The 17,997-nt window shown below is 35.5% G+C and overlaps 1 protein-coding gene across 3 annotated transcripts in view; it reads right to left on the bottom strand.

Moving 5' to 3' along the window:
* Positions 1–17,997, bottom strand: part of LOC131502273 (uncharacterized) — a 439,682-nt gene that overhangs the window by 176,724 nt on the left and 244,961 nt on the right. For all 3 annotated transcript variants that reach the window (XM_058712956.1, XM_058712957.1, XM_058712958.1), the window contains one exon: positions 15,225–15,266. In XM_058712956.1, the coding sequence (XP_058568939.1) occupies positions 15,225–15,266 (42 nt within the window). The remainder of the gene's footprint in view (positions 1–15,224; positions 15,267–17,997) is intronic.

Here is a 17,997-nt window from a genome sequence, read left to right as displayed (position 1 = left end):
TAGAATGTATAACTTAAACAAAAAAAACAAGATCTACATTCATAAAATGAAGAGAAGAAATTAATAATAAAGGAAGTAAACACTAAGAATATATGAAACATGATTACAAAATGAAGCTCTAATCCAATAATAATACAATAAATATAAATGGGTTAAATTCACCATTTTAAGACAGAGACTCATATGCAAGATATGAAATAAATCTACCAATATGTTGCCCACTAGTCATATTTTTTAAAGAAAATAAAAATATTAAAAATAAATGGTTGGAAAATGATACACAAACAAACATATTAACTAAAATAATGATGGCTTAATTATATTTTCTGGAAAAATAATTAAGTGCAAACAATCATAAGGTATATGAAAGATGCTATGTACTTTTAAAAGGAAAATTGGAATAAAAATAAACATTTAGCAAATTGTATTAAGCAATAAATCTGCAAATAGTAAGAGATAAATCAAAAAATTCAGACAAAATTAAGAAAAAATCCTCTTCCAGAAATTGAGAGATCAAATATACAAAGACAGTAGACATTAAGGACTTAAATAATGCCATGCATAAGCCTGAGTTATTAATTATGAATAATATTTCTCTAACTCACCCACAGAGAATGCACATTATATTAGAGCACTCACAAAAAATTATATAAATAGACCAATTTATGCTGCACCTGTGTGGCTCAGTCAATTAAGCATCTGAGTTTGGTTTCACCTTAAGTCATGATATCATGGTTCATGAGATTGAGCCCCATGTCAGGCTCTGCTTGAGATTCTCTCTCTCCCTCTATTTCTGCCCCAAACCCATGCACACTCTCTCTCAAAATAAATAAACTTAAAAAAAAGAAACAGACCAATTTATTACAAAGAAATTCTCAATAAATTCTAAAGGATTAAAGAATCATACAAACTGTTTTTCAATCATATTTTTGAAACTAAGTATCATATCGTTAAATAACATATGGAGCATAAAAAGAAATCACAAAACAAATAAACACTTAGTTAGAATTCAGTGATAAAAGCACAACATGATAAAATTTGTGTTTCGTGATTAAAGTATTCACTGGAAATTCATAGCTTCAAATGCATTTAACAATAAAAAAGAAAAGTAAAAAAATAAACTATAAATTCAATTCAAGAAATTTGAAAAAGCAACAAAATAAACTCCAAAGGAAGAAGGAAGTAATACTAAATAGGGTAGAAATAAGTATGATATAAAACAAAAATATAAAGGGTTGATAACCAAGAATATGAAAGAACCTCCTCAAAATCAAAGGAAAACAATAACAATATCAAAGAGAATTGCCCAAATATATGAACGGGTAATTTATATAAACAAAAACTAGAAAGCTAACAACCATATGAAGAAATGATCAAATTATTTGTTACCAGAGAAAATAAAATGAAGAAATTTTATATGAATCATACTTGCAGAGATAGACATCTGAATAATGCCAAGTATTGTTGGGAATATATAAAATCTTCATGCTCTACTGGTGGACATATTACAGCCATTTTGGAGTGCAATATTTCAGTAGTTAGTCAAATTAAATATACTCATATCCTAGACACAGCAATTGTGCTGCTGGATGTCAAATATTAAGTTATTTGACCTCATATCCATAAAGGAACATGTATTGGGGTGTTTACTACAACACTATTTGTGATTGCAGCCATTCCAAATGGCAAAAAGTAATGTATCTCCTCTAATAATATTAGCATAGCATCAAATTCATTCAGTGGAGAAGATATTTATTGATCTTAATACAGTTTCAAAACTGTCAATGAAAGTGATAAATAGGGACTTTTAATATAAAAATACCCATGATGATACATTAGAAAATTTGTTAAAAACTGCCCCAAAGTTTACAAAGACACTATATTATTTCTCTTACCTCCTCTTATGTACTTTCTGTAGACTATGAATGATAAATTCCTACTGAGAAATAAGTTTTCCAAGTCTCCAGTGGAAAATGCAACACTTATGAATCACTGAAGATAATTTTCAGTTAATAATAAATACTACATTAAAGCATGAATACCTGCTACCATTTTTTTAAATGTTTATTTATTCTAGAGACAGAAAGCAAGAGCAGGGGAGGGGCAGAGAGAGAAGGAAAGAGAATCTCAAGCAGGTTCTGCATTGTCAGCACAGAGCCTGACACTGGGCTTGATCTCACAAAGTGTGAGATTATGACCTGAGCCAAAATAAAGAGTCAGATGCTCAATCGACTGAGTAACCCAGGAAACCCTCTACTACCATTTTTTTTTGCAATGAAGACTGAAACAAAGTAAGGGAGTTCTACCCTTTGAGAAAACTAATGTCAATGAGCTGAATCCATAAATATGTAACTTGGAGGATAGACGTGGAACAATGTTATATGCCTAGTACATGGCTTTGAACTGAATCAAAGTGAGTAGATCAAAACTAATATTTCAAAAATTCACTAAGTTTGTGATCTTTTTGACTAGACAGTTAATACTCTCAAATAAGTTCACCAAAATAAAAATATATGCAATTGTAAGCTTATATAATTAAATATTGCTATTTATACATTCTTATCAACTAATAATATAATGAAAAACTATTATGTTTATTTTGGTATTTATGTTGATTATGTTTATTGTTATACAAATAATTGGGTTTGAACATTTATTTTTAATGCCCAGTTAATATTTAAAGTCTTTCAAGTAGAAAATTATAGACAACCACACAAATCAATATTTTAATCAACTATAAAACTATAGAACATTTTACTAAACATGACTGTGTCAATCAGACAATTAAATAACTTTTTAAAAAATACATGGAAGCAAGTGAAAATGAAAACGTGATGATCCACAACCTTTGGGATGCAGGAAATTTGGTCATAAGAGAGAAGTAGATACCAATACAGGCTTACCACAAGAAGTAAGGAAAGTCTCAAATACACAACCTAACCTTACACCTAAAGGATCTAGAAAAGGAGCAGCAATTAAGCTTAAACAAGAATGGAAATATTAAGGTGTTAGAAAAAGAAATCATGATATAGAAACAGAAAAAAAAACAGTAGAAGAGATCAAAGTAACTAACAGCTGGCTCTTTGAAAAAATTAATGAAATTGATAAACCTCTAGCCAGACACCAAAATGGAAAGAGAAAGGACATCAAATAATTTTTAATGAAGAAAAGAAGAGATGACAACCAACAGCACTAAAATACAAACAATTATAACAGAATATTATAAAAAAAATGAATGCCAACATACTGGACTATCTGGGCAAAATGGATACACTCTTAGAAACATGTAAACTACCAAAACTGAAGCAGGAAGAAATAGAAAATTTCTTCAGACCCATGAACAGCAAAGAAATTCAATCAGTAATCAAAAATTTCCCAACAAAGAAAGTTCCAGGGCCAGATGGCTTCCCAGGGGAATTACACCAGACATGTAAAGAATAGTTAATACCAATTCTCCTCAAATTGTTCAAAAAAAAAAAAGAAAGGAAAACTTCCAAACTCATTCTATGAGGCTAGTAATACCTCAATTCCACAACCAAAGACCCCACTAAAAAGGAGAATTACAAGTCCATATGCCTGATGAACATGGATGCAAAAATACTGAACAAGATAGTTGCAAATCAAATCCAATAGTACATTGAAATAACTATTTACCATGATCAACTGGGATTCATTCCTGAGATGCAAGCATGGCTCAATATTCGCAAATTGTTTACTGTGTTACACCACATTGATAAAAGAAAGGATAAGAACCATATGATCCTCTCAATAGATGCAGAAAAATCATTTGATAAAATACAGCATCGCTTCTTGACAATATGCACAACAAAGTAGGGATAGAGGGAACATACCTCAACATTATAATGACCATGTATGAAAGACTTACAGTTAAAATCATATCATTCTCAATAGGGAAAAACTGGAAGTTTTTCTTCTAGGGACCTGAACAAGACAAGGATAGCCACTCTCACCACTGTTATATAACAGTATTAGAGGTCTTAGCCTCAGCAACTAGACAAAAAAAAAAGAAAGAAAAGGCTTCCAAGATGCAAGAAAGAAGTCAATCTTTCACTATTTGCAGACAACATGATACCCTAGGTAGAAAACCTGAAAGACTCCACCAAAAAATTGCTACAGCTAATACATCAATTCAGCAGAGTCACAGGATATAAAATCAACATACAAAAATCTGTTGAATTTCTACATACCAATAATGAAGCATCAGAAAATGAAAACAAGGAATCTATTTCATTTACAATTGCAACAAAACCCATAATATATCTAGGAATAAACCTAACCAAAGAGGTAAAAGATCTATACACTAAAAACTATGGAACACTGTGAAAGAAACTGAAGATGACATAAATAAATGGAAAAACATTCCATCCTCATGGAATGGAAGAACAAATATTGTTAAAATGTCTCTACTACCCAAAGCAATCTACACTTTTAATACAATCCCTATCACAATACCACCACCATTTTTCACAGAGCTAGAAAAATCCTAAAATTTGTATGTAAATGACAAAAGTCCCTTAATAGCCAAAGAAATACTTTAAAAAAATGGTTAAGCATCCTGATTCTGAACTTCAGGCTATATTACAAAGCTGTAGTCACCAAAGTGGTATGGTACTGCCAGAAAAGCAGACACATAGATCAATGGAACAGAATAAATAACCCAGAAATGAACCCACAACTGTATGGTGAACTAATATTTGACAAAGTAGGAAGGAATATCCAATGGGAAAAGACAGTTTCTTCAAAAAAGAGTGTTGGGGAAACTGGAGAGCAACATGCAGAAGATTGAAACTGGATAACTATCTTATACCCTACATAAAAATTAATTGAAAATTGATGAAAAACTTAAATGTGAGAAAGAAAACCATCAAAATCCTAGAGAAGAACACAGGTAGCAACTTCTTTAATGTCAGCCATAGCAAATTCTTACTAGACAGGTCTCTGGAGTCAAGGGAAAGAAAAGCAAAAATGAACAATTGGGACTTCATCAAGATAAGAAGATTCTGCATAGTGAAGGAAACAATCCACAAAACTAAAAGGCAACCTATGGAATTGGAGAACATATTTGCAAATGAAATATCAGATAAAGGGTTAGTATCGAAAATCTATAAAGAACTTATCAAACTCAACTCACATAAAAGAAATAATACAGTTAAAAAATGGGCAGAAAACATGAATACACATATTTGCAAAGAAGACATGCAGGTGAATAACAAACACATGAAAAAATGCTCAACATCTCTAATCATAAAGGAAATACAAATCAAAACCAAGATGAGACCAACCTCATACCTGTCAGAACGGCTAAAATTAACAAAAGAATCAACAGATGTTGGCAAGGATATGCAGAAATGGGAATCTTCTTACACTATTGGTGGGAATACAAACTGGTGCAGCCACTGTGGAAAACAGCATGGAGGTTCCTCAAAAAGTTAAAAATAGAATTATCCTTCAACCAGTAATTGTACTACTAGGTATTTACCCAAAGGATGCAAAAATATTGATTCAAAGGGGCACATGCACCCTGATGTTTATAGCAGAATTATCAACAGAAACCAAACTATGGAAAGAGCCCAAATGTGCATCAACTGATGAATGGATAAAGAAGATGTGGTGTATATACAATGGAATACTACTCAGATATCAAAAAGAATTAAATCTTGCCATTTGCAATGACATGGTGGTAGATAGAGTCTATTATGTTAATCAAAATAAGTCAGTCAGGGAAAGAAAAATACCATGTGACTTCACTCATATACTGAATTTAAGAAACAAAACATATGGGAAGGAAAACAAAAGAGAGGGGAACAAGCCATAAGAGACTCACGGGTAGAGAACAAACTGAGGTTTAATGGAGGGAGGTGGTTGGCGGATGGGCTAAATGGGTGATGGTTCTTAAGGAGGGCACTTGTTATGATGAACACTGGGTGTTATATGTAAGTAACAAATCACTAAATTCTATTCCTGAATCCCTAAATAAATAAATAAATAAATAAATAAACAAATACAAAATAAAAATACAACAATCAAAGCATAACATTTGGTTATGCTATACAAATGGAAGAGATTAGATAATGTGATAAATTTTTAGAATACCAGAGACCACTTGAAAAATCTAGTCATATAAACACTCATTTTTTAGCTTTCAGAAATCATGATGCATACATTGAATTTCTTTTCGAATTAACAGTTTACAAGTAATAGAAGCAGTCATTTTGGATGATGAGTAAGGAAGTATTTCCTTTCTCATCTACTATGCCTTTTGATGCATCTCAGAAAAAAAGCACCTGGGAAATTACAGAGGCAAATAGGGAAATGACTTTCCAATTATGGTAGAAATATCATCTCATAATCTCTTTTAATATTGTTTCTTTCAAACTAGGTACTATTATACACTACACTAGAACCGCAGGATTGGCTTTAAACTAAAGATTCCTCCTTCTACTTCTTCTCTATTCTACTACAATTCAAAACATACAAACAAAATAAGCAACAGTCTTGTCAAAATGGTGCTAATATGTCAGCAGGAAACAATGTGTTAATGCATTACTGCACACTGTAAAATGGGTTAACATGTATGGTTTCAACAGGGTTCTTTCTAAAAATCTAATATTTGAATCCTAGAATGACAGTGTGATACTGGCATAATGACTAATAGGTAATGAGACAAAATGGAGTGGTCAGAAACAGACCTTCACTTACATCGTCATTCAATTTTTGACAAAGGAGACAAAACAATCCAATGAAAAAGGGAAACTCTTTCCACAAATGGTACTAAAACAACTTAAAATCCACATGGAAAATACAATGATATAAAATTCCTATATTAAACCATACACAAAAAATATTTTGAGACAGATCATAAATCTAAATGTAAAAACTAAAATTATAAAACATTTAGGTGAAAACAGAAAAGAGTATCTTCCCAACTTGGGGTAGGAAAAGTTCTACTAGACATGACACAGAAAGCAGTAGATAAAAGAAAAAAAACACAGACCTCATCACAGTTAAAAACTACTACTCACCAAATGATTTCATTAAGAAAATGTACAAGCAATCTCTACACTGGGAGAAAATACTCGTAAACTAACTACATACAGAGAACTATTACCTAGTCTATATTAAAAACTCCAGGGATGCCTGGCTGGCTCAGTTGGTTGACTGTCTGATAATTGATTTTGCCCCAGGTAATGATCTCATGGTTCATAAGATAGAGTCCCAGGATGGGCTCTACACTGACAGTGTGGAGCCTGCTTGGGATTCTTTCTCCCGCTCTCTCTGCCCCTCCCCTGCATTCTCTCTCTCTCAAAGCAAATAAGTAGATATTTTAAAACCCCCAAACTTCAATAATTCAATAATAAAAATACAAACAACCCATGTTCTAAAAATAAACAGATGTTGTGAGCAGACACTATACACACACACACACACACACACACACACAAAATGATATATGAAAGGACAAAAAAAGCACATATAAAAGTGCCAAACATAATCAGTTAACACAAAATGCAAATTAAAACTGCAATGAGACAAGACTAAATACTCACCAGAATGACTAAAATTGAAAAGCCTGATAATTCCAAATTTTGGCAATGATGTGGAACAATCGGAAATTTTGTACATTTATTATTGAAATATAAAATATGCTGTTTGGGAAAAGTTCTGGAAGATTCTTATAAAATTAAACATGCAGGGGTGCCTGGGTGGCTCAGTTGGTTAACCATCTGACTTCAGCTCAGGTCATGATCTCGTGGTTTGTGAGTTCAAGCCCCACATCGGGGTCTGTGCTGACAGCTCAGAGCCTGGAGCCTGCTTTGGATTCTGTGTCTTCTTCTCTCTCTGCCTCTCCCCTACTTGTGTTCGATCTCTCTCTCTCTCTTTTTCTCTCTCTCTCTCTCTCTCTCAAAAATATATTAAAAATGTAAAAAAAATTAAAAAAAATAAATAATAAATAAATAAATAAATAAAATTAATTATGCATCTTCACCAGCAATCTTACTCCTAGTTATTTCCAAAGAGAAATGAAAACATATGACCACAAAAAGACTGTAAACAAATCTTTACAAAGCATATAGGATTTTTAGGGCAGGGAAATACTCTATGATGTTATAATGATGGCTACACACCATTGTACCTTTGTCAAAACTCACAGAATGCACAACACCAAGTGTGAACCATAAGGTAAACTATGGACTTTGTGTGATTGTGATGTATCAATGCAGGTTCATCAATTGTAACAAATGTATCACTCTAGTGGGGGATGTTAATAATGTGGGAGGCTATGCATGTGTGGGGTTAGGGAGTGTATGGGAAATTTCTGTGCCTGAATTCCAATTACAAGCTGCTCTTACAAGAATTTTCTTACAAAAATCCTGCTATAAAATATGTTCAGAACAACTTTATTCATAGTCTCCTTAAATTGCAGACAATAATAACATCCATCAAAAGAAGAAAAGCTAAAGTGTGGTATATTCATACAATGGAATTCTACATATCAATATAAAAGGGAAAATCAGCTGAAACCAAAAATTAATGTTGAACCTTTATGCTGAGTGAAAAACAAATCTTATAAAAAAGCGTATAATATACAATTCCACTTACATGAATTTGCAGAATTGTCAAAACTAATCTGAGTTGGGAAAAACCGGGGAAGATGGCAGTGTAGGAGGATTCTGGGCTCACCTCATACTGATGATCACTTAGATTCCACCCATATCTAACTAAATAACCCAGAAAACCGCCAGACTAGCAGAACAGACTCTCCAGAGCCAAGAGTAGACAAGACATTCACGGAAGAGGGTAGGAAGGGCAAAGAGGCAGTCAATGCTACACAGACTGGGGGGGGGGAGCTGGGGCAGTGGAGGGGCTAGCTAGCCCAGCAAGGCAGAGCCCCCAAAGTCTGGCTTGCAAAAGCAGAGGGGCCAGACTGTGTGAGTTCTAACAGCCAGCGGGACTTAACATCTGGGATGTTAAAAGTCAACAGCTCTGCTATCGGAGAGTGGGGAGGGCAAGAGAACACCGGGAGGGAGAGCTGCTGAGCCCTGGAAGACAGAGCTCAGCTCGGTGGGGAAACAAAGGCACTGGCAAGCGCCATTTCCCTCTCCCATTCCCCAGCTGAAATTTGAAAGGGAACAAGTTGCCTTCACGAAACATGCTTGCACCACACAAACGCCCAAAGTTGTCTTTCTGTGGATCCATCCCTCCGATGGGCCTGCCTCCCCCCATGTGCTGCAAGGCCCTTCCCGCAGGGGACCACCAATGGCAAAGTGGGCTAAGCCTACCCATCCGGCCCATCCTGCCCCTATGCACCTTGTGGATCCACGCTTCTAATATGCCCTTGGTCAGATCACATCGAAGCAGCACCACAAGCCTGGCAGTGTCCAAGTAGCCCAGACAGGGGCCACACCACTCACCACAGTGAGGCCTGCCCCTGGGAGAGGGGAAGATAAGGTACGCACCAGTCTGAATGTGGCCCCAGCAGTGAGCTGGGGGAAGACATCAGGTCAGACTGTGGTCCTGTCCACCAACACAAATTACTCCAGACAGCACAGAGGAAGTGCCCTGCAGGTTGGAGCTACCACAGGGACTACCCAAAATGACAAAAAGGAAGAATTCTCCTCAAAACACACTCCAGGAAGTAGCGACTGCTAAGGAATTGATCAAAACTGATATAAGTAATATAACGGAAACAGAATTTAGAATGATAGTCACAAAATTAATCGATGGGCTTGAAAAAAGCATAGAGGACAGCAGAGAATCTATTGCTACAGAGATCAAGGGACTAGGAAATAGTCATGAGGAGCTAAAAAATGCTATAAATTAGGTGCAAAATACAATGGAGACGGCCATAGCAATGATTGAAGAGACAGGAGAGAATAGGTTGAATTAAAGATAAAATTATGGAAAAAGAGGAAGCTGAGATAAAGAGAGACAAAAAAAATCCAGGGTCATGAGGGGATAATTAGAGAACTAAGTGATGAAATCAAATGGAACAATATCAAAATCATAGGAATTCCAGAAGAAGAAGAGAGAGAGACAGGGGCTGAGGTGTACTTGAACAAATCATATCTGTGTACTTCCTGATCTGGGAAAGGAAAAAGGCATTGAAATCCAAGAGGCACAGAGAACTCCCTTCAGACTTGAATTGATCTTCTGCAGGACATATAGTGAAACTGGCAAAATACAAGGATAAAGAGAAAATTCTGAAAGCAGCTAGGGATAAACATGCTCTAGCATATAAAGGGAGACCGATAAGACTAGTGGCAGACTTATCTACTGAAACTTGGCAGGCCAGAAAGGAATGGCAGAAATCTTCAATGTGTTAAACAGAAGAAATATGCGGCCAAGAATCCTTTCTCCAGCAAGTCTGTAATTCAGAATAGAAAGAGATAAAGATTTTCCCAAACAAACAAAAATGAAGCAATTCATCACCACTAAACCAGCCCTATAAGAGATCCTAAGGGACACTCTGAGAGTGAAATGTTGCAAGGACCACAAAGTACCAGAGACATAACTACAAGCATGAAACCTACAGATCACAACGACTCTAAACCCATAATTTTCAATAATAACACTGAAAGTAAATGGACTAAATGCTCCAAAAAAAAAAGACACAGGGAATCAGAATGGATGAAAAAAACAAGACCCGTCTATTTGCTGTCTACAAGAGACTCATTTTAGACCTGAGGGCACCTTCAGATTGAGAGTGAGGGGATGGAGAACTATCTATCATGCTACTGGAAGTCAAAAGAAAGCTGGAGTAGCCATACTTATATCAGACAAACTAGACTTTCAATTAAAGGTTGTAACAAGAGATGAAGAAGAGCATTATATAATAATTACAGGGTCTATCCAACAGGAGGAGCTAACAATTATAAATGTCTATGTGCTGAATACGGGAGCCCCCAAATATATAAAACAATTAATCACAACCATAAGCAACCTTATTGATAAGAATGTAATAATTGCAGGGGACTTTAATATACCACTTACAACAATGGATAGATCATCTAGACACAGGATCAATAAAAAAACAAGGGCCCTGAATGATACATTGGATCAGATGGACTTGACAGACATATTTAGAACTCTGCATCCCAAAGAGACAGAATATACTTTCTTCTCGAGTGCACATGGAACCTTCTCCAAGATAGATCACATACTGGGTCACAAAACAGCCCTTTATAAGTATACAAGAATTGAAATCATACCATGCATACTTTCAGAACACAATGCCATGAAGCTTGAAATCAACCAGAGGAAAAAGTCTGGAAAACCTCCAAAAGCATGGAGGTTATAGAACACCCTAATAAAAGAATGAATGGATCAACCAGGCAATTAGAGAAGAAATTAAGAAATACATGGAAACATATGAAAATGAAAATACAACAATCCAAACGCTTTGGGATGCTGTGAAGGCAGCCCTGAGAGGAAAATACATTGCAATGCAGGCCTATCTCAAGAAACAAGAAAAATCCCAGATACAAAATCTAACAGCACACCTAAATGGAATAGAAGCAGAACAGCAAAGACACCCCAAACGCAGAAGAGGAGAAATAATAAAGATCAGAGCAGAAATAAACAATATAGAATCTAAAAAACTTGTAGAGCAGATCAACAAAACCAACAGTTGTTTTTTTTTTTTTTTGAAAAAATATACAAAATTGATAAACCTCTAGCCAGGCTTCTCAAAAAGAAAAGGGATATTACCCAAATAGATAAAATCACCAATGAAAATGGAATTATGACAACGAATCGCTCAGAAATACAAGCAATTATTAAGGAATATTATGAAAAATTATATGCCAACAAACTAGACACCTGGAGGCAATGGACACATTCCTAAGCACCCACCCACTTCCAAAACTCAAACAGGAAGAAATGGAAAACTTGAACAGACCCATAACCTGTGAAGAAATTGAATCAGTTATCAAAAATCTCCCAACGAATAAGAGTCCAGGACCAGATGGCTTCCCTGTGTAATGCTACCACACATTTAATGCAGAGACAATACCTATCCTTCACAAACTGCTCCAAAAAATAGAAAGGGAAGGACAACTTCCAGACTCATTCTATGAATCCAGCATTACTTTGATTCCCAAACCAGATAGAGACCCACCAAAAAAGAGGACTACAGGCCAATATACCTGATGAATATGGATGCAAAAATTCTCAACAAGATACTAGCATATCAAATTCAACAGCACTCAAAAAGAATTATTAAACTATGATCAAGTGGGATTCATTCCAGGGCTGCAGGGATGGTTCAACATTCACAAATCAATCAATGTCATACATCACATTAAGAAAGTGAAATAAGCTATACAGAGAAAGACAGATACCATATGGTTTCACTCCTATGTGGATCCTGAGAAACTTAACAGAAACCCATGGGGGAGGGGAAGGAAAAAAAAAGAGGTTAGAGTGGGAGACAGCCAAAGCATAAGAGACTGTTAAAAACTGAGAACAAACTGAGGGTTGATGGGGGGTGGGAGGGAGGGGAGGGTGGGTGATGGGTATTGAGGAGGGCACCTTTTGGGATGAGCACTGGGTGCTATATGGAAACCAATTTGACAATAAATTTCATATATTAAAAAAAATAGAAAAATAAAGTCTGGTTTGTCTGATAGAAAAAAAAAGAAAATGAAAGATAAGAACCATATGATCCTGTCAATCGATGCAGAATGCATTCTGCATCCTTTCTTCATAAAAACCCTTGAGAAAATCGAGATAGAGGGAACATACCTAAACATCAAAAAAGCCATTTATGAAAAGCCCACAGCTAATATCATCCTCAATGGGGAAAAACTGAGAGCTTTCCCCCTGAAATCAGGAACATGACAGGGATGCCCATTCTCACCACTGTTGTTTAACATAGTGGTGGAAGTTCTAGGATCAGCAATCAGACAACAAAAGGAAATCAAAGGCATCAAAATCGGCAATGATGAAGTCAAGCTTTCACTTTTTGCAGATGACATGATATTATACATGGAAAACCCGACAGACTCCACCAAAAGTCTGCTAGAACTGATACATGAACTCAGCCAGAGTCGCAGGATACAAAATCAATGTACAGAAATCAGTTGCATTCTTATACACTAACAATGAAGCAACAGAAAGACAAATAAAGAAACTGATCCCATTCACAATTGCACCAAGAAGCATAAAATACCTAGGAATAAACCTAACCAAAGATGTCAAAGATCTGTATGCTGAAAACTATAGAAAGCTTATGAAGGAAATTGAAGAAGATATAAAGAAATGGAAAAACATTCCATGCTCATGGATTAGAAGAATAAATATTGTTAAAATGTCAATACTACCCAAAGCTATCTACACATTCAATGCAATCCCAATCAAAAATCAACTAGCCTTCTCCTCGAAGCTAGAACAAGCAATCCTAAAATTTGTATGGAACCACAAAAGACCCCAAGTAGCCAAAGTAATATTGAAGAAGACCAAAGCAGCAGGCATCACAATTCCAGACTTTAGCCTCTACTACAAAGCTGTAATCATCATGACAGCATGGTATTGGCACAGAAACAGACACATAGACCAATGGAATAGAATAGAGACTCCACAATTGGACCCACAAAAGTATGGCCAACTAATCTTTGACAAAGCAGTAAAGAATATCCACTGGAAAAAAGACGGTCTCTTTAACAAATGGTGCTGGGAGAACTGGACAGCAATATGCAGAAAAATGAAACTAGTATATTTTCTCACAACATTCACAAAAATAAACCTAAAATGGATAAAGTATTGAATATGAGACAGGAAAACATGAAAACCCTAGAGGAGAAAGCACGAAAAAAACCTCTCTAACCTTGCCGAAGTATTTTCTTTATTGACACATATCCAAACGCAAGGGAATCAAAAGCAAAAATGAACTACTGGGACCTTATGAAGATAAAAAGCTTCTGCACAGCAAAGGAAACAATCAACAAAACTAAAAGGCAATGGATTGAATGGGAAAAGATATTTGCACATGTCATATCAGACAAAAGGCTAGTATCCAAAATCTATAAAGAACTCACCAAACTCCACACCCAAAAAACAAATAACCCAGTAAAGAAATGGGCAGAAAACATGAAGAGACACTTCTCTAAAGAAGACATCCGAATGGCCAACAGGCACATGAAAAGATGCTCAACATCACTCCTCATCAGGGAAATACAAATCAAAACCACACTCAGATATCACTTCACGCCAGTCAGAGTGGCCAAATTGAACAAATCAGGAGACTATAGATGCTGGCGAGGTTGTGGAGAAACGGGAACCCTCTTGCACTGTTGGTGGGAATGCAAACTGGTGCAGCTGCTCTGGAAAACATTGTGGATGTTCCTCAAAAAATTAAAAATAGATCTACCCTATGACCCAGCAATAGCACTGCTAGGAATTTACCCAAAGGATACTGCTGTGCTGATTGCATAGGGGCACTTGTACCCCAGCGTTTATACCAGCACTTTCAACGATAGCCAAATTATGGAAAGAGCCTAAATGTCCTTCAACTGAATAATGGATAAAGAAATTGTGGTTTATGTACACAATGGAATACTACTTGGTAATGAGAAACAATGAAACATGGCCTTTTGTAACAATGTGGCTGGAACTGGAGAGTGTTATGCTAAGTGAAATAGTTCATAGAGAGAAAGACAGATACCATATGCTTTCACTCTTATGTGGATCCTGAGAAACTTAACAAAAGACTATAGGGGAGGGGACGGAAAAAAATTACAGAGGGAGGGAGCCAAAACATATGGGACCCTTAAGAACTGAGAATAAAATGAGGGTTGATGGGGCGCAGGAGAGAGGGCAAAGTGGATGATGGGCATGGAGAAGGGCACCTGTTGGGATGAGCACTGGGTGCTGTATGGAAACCAATTTGACAATAAATTTCATATTAAAAAAATATAAATAAATAAAATTACACATTTTCAACTAATTCATAGCATATTTTTGTCTCAAATTTTAGAATACTATCATTAATTTTAATTTAAAATACTTAATTTTCCTTATTTCATCTATTTTGTTGTGTGTGACACTAAGGGAAAATAAAATATACTTAAACATTCACTATATATGTATGTCTCTACATTTTACACAGAGTACTAAAGAAAATATAATTATTTAGCACTCAGGTATCAAAAAGTATGTATATGTGAAATATTTTATTGTATAAAAAAACTTAGAAGGCCACTTACCACATCTATCATATCTGATTCCATTTCAAGGCTGAGGTAAGACTACAAGGAAAAGTAATAAAGAAATTAGTGTTGAATATTTCATATAAATCTGTTATTCTTTTACAGTTACAGAGTAAAGTATTGAATGATAACACTTAATGTGTTTCAAATAATCTATTTCCAGGTTATAGAAAGACATTTTTCAGAATCTGAGGAAATAGCACCAATCTGAAAGCTTCTTTTAACAGATGGCTTTTTTCAATTTATATTTATTGTAATTATGATAATTTGGATTTATTCTACCATCTTATTTTGTATTCTATGTACCCCATTTTTGTGTCCTCCTTTCATCCATCTTATCTGCATTTTATTAATTTTTTTCTAAATTTTCTACTCTATTGGTCATGACATAACACATTCTATGCATGTACCTGAACCTAAGTTTTAAAATGTATAGAAAATAATCTAATCAATACCTATATCCTCCTCTGATCACTAAAATGACTTTAAAACCTTTATACTTTAATCTCCTCTCTTCCACCTTTTATATTATCATGGTCCAATATTTCAGTTCCATATATTAAACTGGCAAAATTAGTCTTAACTCTCAAATCTTATAAAATGAATGATATGTTTTATCATTTTCCTGCCAGAGTTTATTTTAAAAAACTTGTTTATTTATATTAAACTGATAACATACAAGTGCCATACACACACACACACACACATATATATATATGATATCTTTACATATGTACATACCTGCATAATCACAACAAAATTATGAATATAGAAACTATCCAGCATTTCATAAGGTTCTCTTATGCTCCTTTCCAGTCTATACTGTAAGTGGTAAGCAATATTCTATTCTATTGCATAATCAATCATTTTTGTCTACTTCAAAGCTCATACAAATGAAAACATACAGCACAATTCCTTTGTCTCTGGCTTTTTTTTTCAGTCTTTATATTATCTGTAAGAGTCATGTAGGATGAACACGACTTGATTTTTTTAAGTTTTTGTTTCAATTCCAGTTAGTTAACACACAGTGCAATATTAGTTTCAGTTCTACAATTTAGTGATTCAACACTCACATACAACACCCTGTGCTCATCAGAAGGGCACACCTTAATCCCAATAACCTATTTAACTCATCCTCATACCCACCTCCTATCTGGTAACAATCAGTTTTTTCTGTAAAGTTAAGGGTCCACTTCTTGGCTTCTCTCTCTCTCTCCCTTTTTCTCTATGCTCATTTGTTTTGTTTCTGAAATTCCACATATGAGTGAAATCCTACAGTACTTGTCTTTCCCCGACTGACTTATTTTGCTTAACGTAATGCTCTATAGCTCCATAAACATTGTTGCAAATGATAATATTTCATTTTTTTTGTGGCTGGGTAATATTCCATTCTATATCTATACCAACTCCTATTCCATTGTATATCTATACCAACTCCTCTTTTTTTTTTCAATATATGAAGTTTATTGTCAAATTGGTTTACATACAACGCCCAGTGCTCATCCCAAAAAGGTTCCCTCCTCAATAACCATCACCCACCCTCCTCTCCCTCCCATCCCCTATCAACCCTCAGTTTGTTCTCAGTTTTTAAGAGTCTCTTATGCTTTGGCTCTCTTCCACTCTAACCTTTTTTTTTTCCTTCCCCTCCCCCATGGGTTTCTGTTAAGTTTCTCAAGATCCACATATGAGTGAAAACATATGGTATCAGTCTTTCTCTGTAAGACTTATTTCACTTAGAATAACACTCTCCAGTTCCATCCATGTTGCTACAAAGGGCCATATTTCATTCTTTCTCATTGCCACGTAGTACTCCATTGTGTATATAAACCACAATTTCTTTATCCATTCATCAGATGAAGGACATTTTGGCTCTTTCCATAATTTGACTATTGTTGAGAGTGCTGCTATAAACATTGGGGTACAAGCGCCCCTATGCATCAGTACTCCTGTATCCCTTGGATAAATTCCTAGCAGTGCTATTGCTGGGTCATAGGGTAGGTCTATTTTTAATGTTCTGAGGAACCTCCACACTGCTTTCCAGAGAGGCTGCATCAATTTGCATTCCCACCAACAGTGCAAGAGGGTTCCCGTTTCTCCACATCCTCGTCAGCATCTATAGTCTCCTGATTTGTTCATTTTGGCCACTCTGACTGGCATGAGGTGATATCTGAGTGTGGTTTTGATTTGTATTTCCCTGATGAGGAGTGATGTTGAGCATCTTTTCATGTGCCTGTTGGCCATCCCAATGTCTTCTTTAGAGAAGTGTCTCTTCATGTTTTCTGCCCATTTCTTCACTGGGTTATTTGTTTTTCGGGTGTGGAGTTCGGTGAGTTCTTTATAGATTTTGGATACTAGCCCTTTGTCCAATATGTCATTTCCAAATATCTTTTCCCATTCCGTTGGTTGCCTTTTAGTTTTGTTGGTTGTTTCCTTTGCTGTGCAGAAGCTTTTTATCTTCATAAGGTCCCAGTAGTTCATTTTTGCTTTTAATTACCTTGCCTTTTGTGATGTGTCAAGTAAGAAATTGCTATGGCTGAGGTCAGAGAGGTCTTTTCCTGCTTTCTCCTCTAGGGTTTTGATGGTTTCCTGTCTCACATTCAGGTCCTTTCTCCATTTTGAGTTTATTTTTGTGAATGGTGTCAGAAAGTGGTCTAGTTTCAACCTTCTGCATGTTGCTGTCCAGTTGTCCCAGCACCATTTGTTAAAGAGACTGTCTTTTTTCCATTGGATGTTCTTTCCTGCTTTGTCAAAGATGAGTTGGCCATACATT

Source organism: Neofelis nebulosa, chromosome X, assembly GCF_028018385.1.
Source record: "Neofelis nebulosa isolate mNeoNeb1 chromosome X, mNeoNeb1.pri, whole genome shotgun sequence".
Taxonomy (NCBI): Eukaryota; Metazoa; Chordata; class Mammalia; order Carnivora; family Felidae; genus Neofelis; species Neofelis nebulosa.
Note: the sequence above shows the minus strand (reverse complement) of the source record. Positions and strands in the feature narration are given on the sequence as shown.